This window comes from Carya illinoinensis, chromosome 9 (genome assembly GCF_018687715.1).
Source record: "Carya illinoinensis cultivar Pawnee chromosome 9, C.illinoinensisPawnee_v1, whole genome shotgun sequence".
Taxonomy (NCBI): domain Eukaryota; kingdom Viridiplantae; phylum Streptophyta; class Magnoliopsida; order Fagales; family Juglandaceae; genus Carya; species Carya illinoinensis.
The window spans coordinates 5102494-5117511 of NC_056760.1; the positions used below are offsets into that span (position 1 = coordinate 5102494).

Genomic DNA, 15018 nt, shown 5'->3' on the forward strand with positions numbered 1-15018 from the left:
ACTATGGAGGAGATTCGTATCTTATTTTTCAGTACTTTGTTCTTGTGATCTCTAGCTATAGACTTCAATAGATAAAATGTACATGACTTTTTAGTAACTACTATAACCACTTAAATAGGTCTTATCTCTTGTATATCATCTTGTGTACTTAGGTTATGTCTATTATTATTAATAAGATTGTGTTTACTTATATATAAAAAAAAAAAAAAAAAAAAAAAAGATCTATCCTTGAGAGAGAGGTCAAGGTTGCTAACGTGGGGATGGGGGGAGGGAGGGGAATCGATGGCAAAATAAAATGAAATCACGTGTATGTGACTCGTGAGTGTAAATCTTGGTTTGGTATATGATAGATTTGTATCGATTGGCGATAAAATTAGATTCACAGCCAACCGATTGAGAGCTTTTCCCATTTTGCATAAGTGCTGGATATAGTCATATTCGTAGTATAATATCCCGTCACTATCAAAAGAAGTAAAGATTAAATAACAACGAGTAATATAATATATAATTATAGGGTATATAAATCTCAGGTATTCAATTAATAAATTAATATTTTGATTTGGATTCCAAATTTATTAGTTTTTGTTAGGAGAGAGTGTAGTGACTATTCGATTTAGCTATACAGTTAAAATAAGATGTTTTAAATAGTAATGAATAAAATATTATTATAATATAATTTTTTTAATATTAGTTTTACATTGAGATTTAAAAAAATTAAATTATTTATTATATTTTGTATGAAAATTTGAATACATTGTAATGATTATATGATATAAGATAAGATGAGATTGTTTAGTTTTAGTTAACTAATCCGGTCCTAAAAATTTTATTCCGTATAAAAACACACAAGTGCTTAAGTAAAGCTAAAAAAAAAAATAACACACTAACAAACGAGAGAGTATGATCCTTATTTATTATTTAAAATGAAAAAAATCTAATTATAAGTATAATTATATATTAATATATGTATTAATTTAATATAATTGATAAAAAGTTAAATTTAATTAAAAATAATATTAATTTAAATTTTAAACATAAATAAATTAATATTAATATTAATACGTAAATTAGTATAAATTATAATTAACAGAACCCTTTTAAATTGGCTAAAACACTAGAGAGCGTACTGTGTTCTCGAGTTCATACGATCATACTCTCTCTTTTCCCTCCGGCTTAACCTTAAAGCCCCGAGCCCAACAGCCCGAGAAACAGACCATAATCACGAATTACTCAAAGCTGTATACGGAATTATCTCCCGGAAAATGAATCGATTCTTCTACAAGTGAATTCCATAACCACTCAGGTGCGAGTCCTCCAATCCGATTGTTCTTTTTTTCAATCGAAAATTTGTGATTTAACTTTTAGCACGATTCACTTTGGAAACCCTAGATTCGGTATTTGCTTTGCTCCAATTCGGCATTGGAAACCCTAAATTTGTTCTCTTTTGAATTTAAGATAACTATTGACTGGTTGGATAGGTATATCCACTTGGGTGGTAATACTGCACAGACCATGTGAGGAGTTCTTCGGAAAAAAAAGTCCGGAGCTGACTACTCTTCGATCCCCTTTCCCTCCATTTGTACCGTGAGTTCCCCTTCCGTTTTTTAATCGGAGGAGATTGTACATGGGTAACCCCAGCCCGATCCTGATTGACGAGAATTGACGAATACACAAAAATGCCATTTATGAGATTAATTTTTTGGCAGGTCTGGCAACAGCATCCCAACTAATCTCAGGGGTACAGGCCCTCCGTAACCCGTCCAATGGCCCTTAGAGATTGTTTGCACCAAGGGGATTTAAATCTCAGAGCTGGGGGAGCATACCCTCAAACCCAAGGCTTTTACCACTCGAGTCAACCTCTAGGGATTGCCATTTATGAGATTCATAAAACTATGTATTAGCTGATTGTATGCGTAAATGAATATGCACGTCTGTGTTTTGTATTCCTTTGGCTACAAATTTTTTCCTCAGCAAGTAAATGCAGGGATGGGAATGCAGATCGGGACACCATTTAATTTCTTCCCTTCTAGTTTGAGCTTATTTTTTTAGAAAATTTTGTTTGATTTTAAAGACCGAAATCAAGCATACATAGGGTAGACAATGTTAGGTGAATTTGTAAACCATATATTGAAAACATTCATTAATCATTTTGTTGTTACGAATGTCTCATTTTTTATTTCATCTTTATGATTTATTAATTTACTATCTATGCGGTTTTATTGTTTCTCAAATATACGTGTGTGTGTCTTGGATCTCTGGAGGATGTTTAAACCATAAATTATCAGCTCTAGTAGTGTTCTATTGTATGCCTCTTCTTATGGTGTTGGTGCTCTTACTGTGCCAGGCATTATGGATTCAAACTTGCAGTCTCCACCCTCAGATGGTGCAGATGCAAAGACACAATTTCGCAAGCCATCTACAGATGCAACAAACAGGAAGTATCGGCGCCATACTCCAGTTAGTGGGTCATCTTCATCTGATGGTTAGTTTTTTAACTTGGTTTGGTTTTCAGGGGATACAATGCTCCTTGAGCGGAGATTTAACATAATATTTGTGGCTAGAGTCTCATAATAAAGTTGACAGTCTGTCTTCATTTTTTTATCATTGCTAAAATGTGATTATATGATTTATGCTATTGGCCTTACCAAAAAAAAAAAAAGATGTATGCAACTGGCTTAATGGGTAGTCAGGTTGATTGTAGTTTCTTTTCTTTATGTGATGTTGATTTCTTCTGTTAGATGGGAAGTTATAACATAGTACCATTTGACAATTTTTTTGTGTAGTATTTATTAAAATACCCACCCATGGGTATCCCAAGTGATAAGGGTGAACTTTTGTGCATGAATCCCATGTCACAGGCTTGATTCCCCCTTGGATCAAACTTCGATTTAAGTGGGAGGACGTGGCGGTGGGTTGTTTTGCTAGTCTCCCCGAGAGTTTAGGTTCCATGGGTGAGTCCTACGGGCTCTGCCATTGGGTGGTTCCCCTGTCATAAAAGAAAAACTTTATTAAAAAAAATTGTTTGCGTAGTATGGTATGTATGAGATAAATTGAATATTTTTTTTTTGATAAGTAAAACGGTAGTATTAATAATAAAAGGCATAGCCCAAGTACACAAGATGGTATACAAGAGATAAGACATATCTAGGTCGCTATAGAAGTTGCAAGGAACTCATGTACATTTAAACCATTAAAGTCTATAGCTAGAGTCCACAGGAATAATAAGGTGAGGAAAGGGGGTTATAGTTTGTGAAAAAACATAGCATCACTTGAAGAAATTAAGAGACTGTATGAAATATTCGTCAGAGAAGAGAACTGACAAGTGAAAGGCAAGTTTAGGTGTCCATGAAACAGCTTCACTAGTTCACTTATTTGGAATTTGGAATTTGAACTTTTTTGGTCCAGATGAATGTGAGATAACCTGACAAGGCACTATTTTTTTTTTTAATCGGTTTTACAAGGCACTATTCTAAAATGCAATTGTTGGGATATCCTAATCTGGTGGTTCCTTATATCACGGATTTTGGAATTCTTTGTAGAATGTGGGTCCAGTTCTGATTGCTTCATGCTGGAACTTTTAAAGGTTCATTATAGGTGGACTATGGGAACTATTTGACTCTGTTTGCATCTGGAGGAGTTTAGGCTTTTTTATTTCCATACATTTTTGAAGATTTCAACTCTAAAGGCACTCTGTTGTGATGCAATAAAGATTTGGAAATATCTAGCCTCATCTATTCACTAATTAAAAAAATATAGATTTATTCTCATCTAATCCTTTTTGTTTGCCTTCTGGTTTTCACCATTCATATCCCATTACTCTTTGGTTCTTGCCCGTGCTTTAGTTTTGTAAAGAGAGTGGCAAATATCTCTTTGAATTTTTTACAGATAAATTATATCCCGAAAACAATAAAAAAAAAGGAAAAACAAACTTGCATTGGGTACCATTATCCATTGAAAGAGAAACCTAGAAGCAAACGTACCACTTGTATGCTCATCTAAAGAAGTACGGGGTGTTACATTTATTTTTATAATTGTTGCTTCTATTGAAAGTGAAGTTAACTTCTAGCATTGTATAAGGAGTGTCTTGAGGAGCATTGTATATGGGATGTACACCAAATGGGCTCAACGATCGGTATTCCTGGACCCTGTTTTTTCTTCTTTCCCATAATTTTCAAGGAGATAGTGTCATCACTATGACACTTTGCTTTTAGACATTTTTTTCTAATATGATCCTTCTCTGGTCCCAACACTTACTGTAAAAGATATGGGAAAATAATAATAGAAAACGCAAATATTTCCCGTGCTGTATCTAATATATTTTCAGACTTAAAGAATGAGCTAAAACAATATCCTATTGGAAATGCCCTGCATGAAATAATCAAGATTGATATGTACTTAATTACAAAGTGTTCCTACAATTGGGCATTTAGGCTAGTTGAATTTTTCTCCCTTATGGTTATTATATTCTAAAAGAGTTTTAGAAGGCTTTTATCTTCTCAAGATTTTATTTTATTTATTTATTTTTTTTTTTAAATTTATCAGTAAATGTCCATCTTTGCAATAGGAAGTTTAGTCATTACAAAATGAAGAAAACAAAGTAACAACGATGAAGTATTAAACTAGGAAGAAAATTATTGTTCAAGATTCTTATATGTGAACTCATGAATTATTTTTGTTAGTTTGAAGTTATTTTTGACTGAACCAATTCTTCTGCATATTTCTGTTCATTGCCTAAGATACCCTTTATCTTGGGGTCGGGTGTAGATTAACAACAAAAGTAATATATATATTTATATATATTTGCTTCTGCTCTTTTTCTCTCCGTACACTTTCATCATGTAAGATTTTTTCTGCTGAGTTACATTGGAATCACATTAGCATTCTCTGGGTTTGTAATAGTTTTGGTGTATGATGGGTTTTAGGAAACGATTATTAATTTATTAGTTGAAACCAAGGTTTTTGTATTATTGTTGGAGGGGGGGGAAGCTACTTTTGTATTACTGAAAGAAGTAGGAAGGTCATGAAGGAGATGGTCTTCAGCCATGCTAGTGCTTGTTGGTTGGTAGTCATGGTAGAGGAGTGCTATCATTCTGAGGGTAGGAAGTAGTTCTTCAAGACTTTTTGTACTGGTTTTGTATCACTGGTTGCCATTAGATGTTCCAATACTTACGGATGCTTCTTAGAAGTCATTGAGTATGGTGGCAATGGGTGTCGAGGTATGCTTGTGTTCCCAAAGGGGATGGAAGGTAGAGGGTGGAGAAGCCTCTTCATGGAGATGATGTGTTACTTCTTCCAAGGCTCCAATGGTGAGTCAGGGTGATGGAGAAGGGAAGGAGTTGGGAATGCATGCTAGGACATACGCTGAGGCTGCGATGGGAGGAAGAGCAGAAAGTAGGGTGGCAGTGCACAAAGGTACAGGCCATCCGTCACAACATGGAGAAAAGGAAAAAAAAGCAAAGGGTGGCAGGGGAGTGTTCACACGCATAAAGGGAAGGTTGCAACTTAGTACCTGGAAAAGGTAGAGATGGTCTATCCATACCTACATAGTGGAAAGTGAGGTGCAGAGCGTCCTGTTTGGGCTAAAGGAGGAGTTGGCTGGCGTGAAGTAGTTGCTGCCTTGTTTGAAGAAGTTTGTCAAAGAGATGCTAGGTAGAGTAATATCTAGCCAGGGCTTGGGCCTGGGCCTAGGCTTGGGACAAGGAAATTTTGGGAGGCCTGAAAAGGGCAAAACTAAGCAGGGGTTGGGCTTGGGCTAGATAGGCCCACCACGTCCCAAATGAGGATGGCACCTAAAAGGAAACAGGCTTATGCCCATTCAAGCCCATTCAGGTCCACCTCGTCCCACTTCCTAGTATGAAGTGGGCTCGACGTCGAACTATGGGCCTGAGGTCACGTCATCACATGTTGTCACTAACACTTCCGCCAGCATTGTCTAGGGCAGTCTCAGGCAACCCATGTGCCAGAGTTGCCAACGTACGAAAAAAGAGGACAACTCGCGGACGACAACCTCTAGTGGGCCATAGTTCTGTGGGTTGCCACAGACTTGTGAGCTGGCGTTGTCTGGGAAACCTTCCGACACCGCGGAGTTAAGGGCGTCGTCATCGGCAGTAGAGCATATGCAACAAAGGGTGGTGTCGGGGGCTCAGGAACATGGGGAAATTACAGAAAATTTTGAAGGAGGCCTTTAGGCAGGAGCTCAGCCTCAGTGCAATGTTGAGGGATATTTTGGTGCCAAAAAAGTCTTAAACTACGAGATTGATCAGAATCAAGGGGAAACACCACAGAAAGGGCTGCTAGAGAGGGTCGAGTAGGAGCAAGGACTACAGATACATGAGAAGGCAGAAGGGGAAGGAACAATGATCTTATTTGGGTCCAACTCGATTCCATCTATGGGCGAGGAGATACATCAGTTTGGGCCAGAGGCAACTAGGGATGATCTCATTCCAATCTCTACTATTCTTCCTCGTATATCTTCAGATTGGGTCATACAGAAAGCGGAGGAAATTCAGAGATGTGTAGGGAGTGCAAGTAGAGGAAGAAACAAAGGGAGGGCTGTTGTAGCAGATAAATAAAGCCCACAATCTAATTTGGAATGTGGGGGCTGAATGAGATAGACAAATGCCTCCAAATAAGAAATTTGTTAAGACAATGAAAGGTGGACATTTTATGCTTGATGGAGACTAAGCTGAAGTTTATCACAAGAAGTATCATTTAGAGTATTTGGGGCTGCCAGCATGAAGGGTGGACGTATCTACCCTCGAATGGGGCATCAAGTGGAGTGTTGGTAATGTGGGATAAAAGGGTGGCGGAGAATCTTGAAGAGTTTGTAGGGGAAATACTCAATGGGGTGTTCTTTTAAAAATATTGAAGATGATTTTTTATGGGCATTTGCTAGGGTATATGGTCCTAATTTGGATAGCAAGAGGTGGTTTCTATGGGAAGAGCTAACAGGATGGTGTTCTTGGTGGGATATTCCGTGGTGTATTGGGGGGATTTCAATGTGACAGATTTCGGAGTGAGAGATCGAGGGAAGGAAGACAAAATCATGCTATGGTCGTATTTTTTGATTTCATATTTGAGTTGCATCTCATGGACATCCCTCTTATTGGGAGTTCATATTCATAGTCTAATAACCATGCTTGGTCTAGACTGTACAGATTTCTTATATCCCCAACTTGGGAGTTGCATTATCCAGATGTATGCCAAAAAAGACTACCATAGATATGTTCAGATCATTTTCCTAGAGTGTTGGATTGTGGAGGCATCAAAGGGGGAAGAAGGCCCTTTAAATTTGAGAATATGTAGTTGAAAAGTAATGGGTTTGTGGAATTGATTGGACAATGGTGAAGTTCGTATCAATTACAGGGCACTCTGAGCGTCATATTGGCTGGTAAGATGAAAGTTTTGAAGAAGGATTTGAAGGCATGGAATGAACAAGTATTTGATAACGTAGAATTTCAAAAGAAGTCCTTATTACAAGAGCTACAAAGATTGGAGGCTGTAGAAGTAGAAAGCACTAGAAAGGACCAAGTCATTTCCGAATTAAAAAAGGTGACTCTAATGGAGGAGATTTCTTGGAGGCAAAAATCAAGGGCATTGTGGGCCATGGCTTAGGGAGGGGGATAAATGCACAGTTTTTCCATTGGGTTGCCGACTCACATGGGAGGAATAATGCCATTGAAACCATGATTATAGATGGCTGCGATTCTGCTGACCCATCAGTGATAAAGGGCTACATTATTGGACATCTTGAAGATTTGCTTTTGGGACCCTTTGAATGGAGGCCTAGATTAGATGGTCTTGCTTTTGAGGTCATTGATTAGAATAGTGTATGGCTTGGTTGGAGAGACCATTTGAAGAGGAAGAGGTACACCAAGTAGTCAGAAAAATGAACAAAGACAAAGCTCCAGGCTCTAATGGTTTTACTATGGCATTTTTTAAGAAGTGTTGGGAGGTGGTGAAAGGGGATGTCATGCAGGTTTTTCATTAATTTTTCACCTTTGGAAAATTTGAGAAGAGTTTAAATGCAACATTTATTGCACTTATCCCTAAAAATGTTGGTGCAATAGAGGTTCATGATTTTCGGCCTGTTAGTCTTGTGGGCAGTATGTACAAGATAATATCAAAGTTTTTGCTAATAGGATGAGCACGGTTATGGATAAAATCATATCTAAGTCTCAAAATGCATTTGATAGGGGTAGATATTGGACTTGGTCCTCATCACCAATAAATGCTTGGACAGCAGGATCAAGTCAAACGTCCCTAGTATCTTATGCAAATTAGACATGGAGAAGGCCTATGATTACATCAATTGGGAATTCCTTTTTTATTTGTCGAGGAGATGTGGTTTTGGGGAGCAATGGAGGGGGTGGATGAGACATTTTGTGACAACAATATGCTTATCGGTCTTGGTAAACGGTGATCCCGGGGTTTTTTTAACAACTCAAGGGGTTGCGCCAAGGAGATCTACTACCACCCCTTTTATTTGTTGTTGTCATGGAGGCATTAAGCAGAATGTTGTCAGCTTCAGTGGAGGTTGGCTTTTTCTCAAGTTATTTAGTGGGGGATACTAATCATGGTGCTACCATTATATTGCATCTTTTGTTTGCAAATGATACACTATTATTTTGTGAGGCAAATTCAGGTCACCTTCAATTTTTAAAGGCTATTCTGCTGTGTTTTGAAACAGTATCCGGGTTAAAAATAAATCTCTTGAAAACGAAGATGGTTGCTATGGGTAATGTGCTTAATGTCAGGGGGCTGGCTAATATATTGGGATGTGCGGTCTCTTCGTTGCCTATAAAGTACCTTGGCCTGCCGTTGGGAGCATCATTCAAAGCTAAGACTATTTGGGATGGGGTGTTGGATAAAATAGAGCGTAGGTTGGCTGGGTGGAAATAGGTGTATTTGTCTATAGGGGGTCGGATTACATTGATAAAGAGTACCCTTTCCAACCTTCCCACCTATTTCTTGTCATTATTTCCTCTTCCCGCTAGTGTTGCCTTGCGGATTGAGAAGCTTCTACAAGATTTTTTGTGGGGTGGACTTGGAGATGAGTTTAAGCTCCATTTAGTTGGGTGGGACAAGGTGTATTCTCCCTTGAGGGGTGGTGGATTGGGGGTTCGTAATGTGAGGGCCTTCAATAGAGGCTCTTCTTGGGAAGTGGCTATGGAGATATTATTACGAGAGGGAAGCCTTAGGGAAGATGGTGATTGATAGTAAGTATGGGAGTGTAAGGGGGGGTTGGTGCTCTAATGAAGTTAGGGGGGTGTACGGGGTGGGGTTATGGAAGCATTTTCGGAAAGGTTCATGGTCTTTCTCTCGCAACATTAGGCTGTGTATGGGGGAGGCCATAGAATCAGTTTTTGGCATGACGTTTGGGTTGGAGGTATGGCTCTTAAGGATGCTTACTCTGCTATTTTCAGAAGTAAGGGTGGTGTACGGGGTGGGGTTATGGAAGCATTTTCGGAAAGGTTCATGGTCTTTCTCTCGCAACATTAGGCTGTGTATGGGGGAGGCCATAGAATCAGTTTTTGGCATGGTGTTTGGGTTGGAGATATGGCTCTTAAGGATGCTTACTCTGCTATTTTCAGAATTGCAAGGGGACAAGATGCCATGGTGGCTGAATTGAGGGATATTAATAATGGGGTGCAGCAATGGAATGTTAGTTTTATTCGGGAGGCCCATGATTGGGAAGTAGGAGTCATGGTGGAGTTTTTTAACTTGCTGTACAACATTAGTCCTGCTGTTAAAGCGGAGGATAAACTGGAGTGGCGGCCTTCCAGGAAAGGCAACTTTTCTGTACGCTCCTTTTATGAGATTTATGGGCCATCGTTTTAGATTTAAATGGTCTTAGTCTTCATGATTTCCTTGTAACCATTTCTAGTTCCTAAATAGGTGTAATCATATGTATACCACCTGTGTACTTGGGCTATGCCTATCTTTATATCAATGAAGTATCTTCTTACTTACAAAACAATATATATATATATGTATATATTTGCTTCTGAATATGATGGTGTTAACAATGCTGTACAAGATCTCAGAGTAGTTTACATGTCACTCGGTTAGTCAGTTTTCTATTTGCTTATTTTGCTGATTATGATTACCTTTATGCATGCAGAAATTCCTACTCGGGGCCAAAGCCGTAGCCCAAATATCTTGAGGGATGGCGCTGTGAAAGTCTCAGAACAGCAACCAAGAAGGAAGGATGATGGGAGGGAATTAGAAAGGGATTTGAGCAGAAGCCATTATGGTAGAAGTGGTGATTATTATAGACATTCTGATCGACAGTCCTCCCGGGGTTCACATGGTTACTCTAGGCATGAGGACTACATGCATGACAAGCATGTGGAGGAAGAGGAGAGAAATTATAAGAGGCTATCCTCTCGTTCTGGTCGAGAGTCCAAGGGTGGCAGTCATTCTGAGCATACACGAAAAGAAAGTGAACAGAGTAGGCCAAGAGAATATTCACGAAATGTGGACAAGTATTCCCGTGATAAATATGATGCGCCTAGAAGCAAGGATAAGGACATAGAAGCCCCATTTTTAGAACAACAGAAATATAGAGAGAAGGATTTGTCATCTGATAGAGTTGGATATGGTAAGAGACATGCTCTTTCTGAAGATGTTGAGAAGGGTAGGTATACTAGGGACAGTGATGGTCGAGAGGTGAAGCGAGATTATCGTAGGAGTTCAGGAGATTACAAAGGTGACAGACGTTCCCATGAAGAGACCTGGGGGCACCGAAGTGGCTCAACTTCCGGAGGGGATAGTGGTAAGCATCGCCTGAAAGATGCTTATAAGAGTGACCCAGTGGAACTGGATAGTCAGAGGCTATCTAAAGAAGAAAAGAAGAAAAAGGATGACCGTGAAACTGACAGAGGTAAGGAGCGCTACAATAGAGAACCAGGGGAGCATGTTGAAGATAAGTTTGGTTTTGTGACTGAAAATCATGAGTCTCCAGCCAAAAAATCAAAGCCGTATAGTTTGGACAAGGACAGTGACTATAGGAAAGATGGTACCTTTGCTTTAAGTTCCTTCCTATATTCTTTTATTTCATAATATTTTCCTATGCTGTTTCTGATAGCTTGATACAATTTACGATCACATCACAGTTAAACCTGTTTCGAAGTTCTCATCTGTAGCTGAGGATACTAAAATGACTCCAGGACAGGGCCAGGCCAGTGACTCCGATGCTGCTAATGATCTAAATGCTGCGAAAGTTGCTGCAATGAAAGCCGCTGAATTAGGTATTTGATATGTTGTCACTAATGGAACTTTCTCTCAACCATGTGTTGAAATCTTAAGTCCTTGTATCCTCGAAGCAAATGCCAACCTGCTTATCACAAAATTATGTGGTTTGGGGTTCTCATTTTGAAAGCATAATTTTGATTATCTAAGAAGGATATTAAAAATAAAAATTTAAAAAAAAAAAATAGAAAGAAAGAAAGAAAGAAAGAAAGAAAGAAGAATAGAGAACTCAATAGAACTTTCGGTGGTTTCACAAAATTTTAAATGGTGTATTTTCTACTTGTTGCCAACTGGATTTTTATTTATTAACATGCTTGCAATTAAATGCAAAGAGAATTTCAATGTTAAAGTGGAAGGTGCCACTAGAGATCTGATATGTCCAAATAATTAGATATTGGACATTATTGCTACCCAATACTGGATTGTAATAGTTTTGAACTTTATCTATACTCATTTCGAAGCTTTTTGGCGTACAACAGTAAATAGGAATCTTTTTGGAGTTGGAAGTTGCATGACTGCCGACCAAAAGAAGAAGCTGCTGTGGGGAAACAAAAAGAACACAACTACCGAAGAAGTATGTCTGACGATTGCTTCCATTTCATCCATTTAACACATTTTGAATTTTATGATTATGGTACTCATGCCCTCAGCACCCTAGAAACCGAATAAATGTTGGGTTATCCAAGATTTTTAGAAGATCTTTTGTAAGTTTTTACTTAGTTTAGAATTTTAAAAAACCTCTTTAAAATTGCACAATTTTTGTTGTTGCAATGTTGGAGAAGGGTTTGAAACCATATGGCCCAGAATGCAATGGCAGTTCTATGATTGTGCCTTCCACCTTTTATGTATCTTAGTACTGCCTGAAACTTAAGTAGTGCGAGGCTCAGAAAGAAACTGCTGCTTTATTTTATGCCAGAGCTGTTAAATTATTTATGTTTACTCTTATTTTACCTATAAAAAATAATTATTTATGTTTACTCTCGCCTTGGGTTTTCTTTTGAAAATATTCTTCTTCTACAGTCTGGACACCTTTGGGATACATCACTGTTTTCTGATCGTGAACGACAAGAAAAATTCAACAAACTCATGGTAAATCTCCATTGCTCCTACTTGTTCCATTGCTTTTTGGTTGACATTGTTAACAACATAAGGAAACTTTCATTTCCTGGTCCTGAATGGCTCACTCATTCCATTGGAGTTTCTTCACCTACTAACACATTTTTAGAGTCTGAGGTTGCATTGGTGCCTATGGCCAATTGTAGGGTGTGAAGGGCGACTTGAAGTTGGAGCAGAAAGCCGAAGACCAAGATGGGGGCAACCTTCTTCGAGCCGAGAAGCAGAAAGAACTCCAGTTGGATTTAGAAAAGCAGTACACTGCCGGACTACGACGAAGGGATGGCCGTACTGTTGGATTAGGTCTTTAACTATTTGCTATGGATTTTTCTGCACTCGAATGTGTTGCAGTTCTAAAATGCTTTGCAACATTTTGTTGTACTCTTGCGGAAGAGTTATTTTTCTTGTAGTTTCATGCCTACGGAATGTTTGGGAGGATATGCTCTGCTGTTGTTGGAACTGTTCAGATTTTCGCAAAAGATCGTTGTTCTGTGACATTTTTACCTACATTTCTCATTTCGGGTGGCAGTTACACCTTCAACTTCGAAATATGGTGGGTAGACCTGCACAATACGTGTTTTTACATATGCGTTCCCATGCTTAATTTGGATTTCTGACTACTACAGCTGTTTGAATTTGGAAGTCCTAATTCAAATTTCCCTGGCGATTTGTAGCCGGGATATGGTGAAACTGATTTGGGAACAAACTTTGAGACATGTCCGTCAAGGGGTTATTGCATGTGCTAACATCAGGTTCTTTAAGTGAATAAACGTGCAATGAATGCAAATTATCCTGATTTGAGACCTGGAAAGAGGAGTTCCAATTGCCAAAAGAAGAAGATTAGCGGGTTGATGTGATCGATAGTCCCCGGGAAGAAGAATGATGTAGATCAGCTCTGTGCAAATGGATCTCAATGCCAATAATTTTCCGTCTTCCTAAAAGGTCAGAAAATGGATCTGAAGAAAAGTTAAGGGGGTTGTGTGGTTTAGGAACCCCAAGAATCAGTTGTGCACTTAGAATGTTACGTCAAAATGGCTTAGTATCTTTTATATTGTGAAGCATATTTCCACGATCCAACTGAAGTCTTTTATTTCGATTATGCTAATGCCAATAATTTTCCACCCAATAGAAGAAGGAATCGAAAGGATAGGAAAAGTAAAGTGAACCAAAAAGGTTTTGATCCAACCTGGACCACTTATATTGCCTGTTCGCACTGTTAGAATCTAAGAAAACCACTGGATCCCAAGGCATTGCTCCCTTTAGCAGTCCCCCACCATACATAATAGACAAGCACAAAAAGAGGCACCCCCTTGATGTCATGCCTATCCCTCCCTCCTCCTGCACCAATAGTGGTAGGTGCTTTCTTTTAGAATTGGTGAGGTTCTTGGCACTCTTAAGTGGGTTAGAGATTTGGGGGATAATTACATAAACACTTTTTGCTAGATCAGGAATCCATTGCTTTCTTACCCAACAACCCTGGAATTTCTCTGTCCAACAGGACATCTAGGAACAGATTGAAAATTTCATAAGTTGGAACAAATAGTTACAAAACTGAAACTGATTGGAGAGGGGGGCTGAAGCAAACGTGTGCAAGGATATTCGGGAATTGAACCATATGCTCCACAGACATCCACATTATTGATACCGTGTAAGAGCCCAAAAAAATTCATAAAAAATCATTCACAATCCCCAAACTAAAAATCTCATTGCTTGGGCAATTTATCTCATTCAACCACACGTTTCTTTGATGTCTACTTAAAACCAATCCCATTGATTGATTCCAATCCAAGTGTCTACTTAAGTGTCTTGAGAAGAAACCGTCCATTTTGGGTCTTCACTTTTTGAAGTGTCACTTTCTTCCTTTTTTTGTGGATTCCATTGTAGTTGCACTGACATCACACCCATCTTGAGCTTGAAACAGTGAAAATAATAATGGATGGTAGGGTTCCTTAATATAAGATGGTGGTCTACTCGTGAATCTATGATTTTGAGCATCAATTGAAGGAAAAAAAAAATGGCTTTTCTTTTCATTGGCGATTCCATTTTAAGGGTCCCCAGTCACCTCCCAAACCAGCACTTTGAGGGAACTAAATGAAAAGTAATGAAATTTATGGTTTCTGTTGAGCCCTCATGTGCTTGATCAAAGTATCTACTGCTGGTAGGTATATTGTACATGTGATTCTAGTATTAAAGAACAAATTTTGAGACGAGTTGAATCCGATTATCGTGTAAAAAGGAACTCGACCTAATTAACATTTTGCAATTATTGGGTCATTACTTCTCATCTATAAGTAATTTGGATGCGAAAAATGAAAGCTTATGAAGAAATGAGTTTTTGTCTCTCTATTGTCAATTGTTGGGACATAACGTAAGGTTTAAGTGGCAAAAAAACTCTTTTTTATTTTTTATTTTTTATTTTTATTTTTTAATTTTTATTTTTAAATGAGAAAGGACGGTAAAAAGACTACTTAAAAGGAGGGTGAAAGTCGTTCTGATCTTTGTAGCCTTAAGAGGAAAGAGTTGGAAATATATATATAGAGGAAAATGACATATGATTACGAAATACGTTCACCAAATGTGTCTATATATATATATATATTAATGTTTAAGGAAATGACTATTAGTAAATTTTTATATTTTTTTTCTTAATGG

General features: G+C 38.2%; 1 protein-coding gene across 4 annotated transcripts; it reads left to right on the forward strand.

The window, feature by feature from the left end:
- Positions 1–1125: 1125 nt before the first annotated feature.
- LOC122276306 (arginine/serine-rich coiled-coil protein 2-like) lies at positions 1126–13465 on the forward strand. 4 transcript variants are annotated; one of them, XM_043085922.1, is made up of 8 exons: positions 1126–1303; positions 2345–2482; positions 10124–11020; positions 11118–11252; positions 11733–11827; positions 12274–12342; positions 12479–12919; positions 12993–13465. In XM_043085922.1, exons 2-8 carry the CDS (start codon positions 2350–2352, stop codon positions 13038–13040), a joined length of 1818 nt encoding a protein of 605 aa, XP_042941856.1. In that variant the 5' UTR covers positions 1126–1303; positions 2345–2349; the 3' UTR covers positions 13041–13465. The 4 variants fall into 4 exon arrangements, with proteins under 4 accessions (XP_042941856.1, XP_042941854.1, XP_042941855.1 ...); XM_043085920.1 differs by having other exon boundaries at positions 13041–13465; XM_043085921.1 differs by lacking the exon at positions 12993–13465 and having other exon boundaries at positions 12479–12986.
- Positions 13466–15018: the final 1553 nt, after the last annotated feature.

What these genes read in the sequence shown, in the direction of transcription:
- LOC122276306 (XM_043085920.1), top strand. Translation starts at nt 2,350, where the DNA reads ATGGATTCAAACTTGCAGTCTCCACCCTCAGATGGTGCAGATGCAAAG. An exon ending in TGGGTCATCTTCATCTGATG is followed by an intron (nt 2,483 to 10,123) that starts GTTAGTTTTTTA and finishes TTATGCATGCAG; the next exon opens with AAATTCCTACTCGGGGCCAA. An exon ending in AATGAAAGCCGCTGAATTAG is followed by an intron (nt 11,253 to 11,732) that starts GTATTTGATATG and finishes GGCGTACAACAG; the next exon opens with TAAATAGGAATCTTTTTGGA.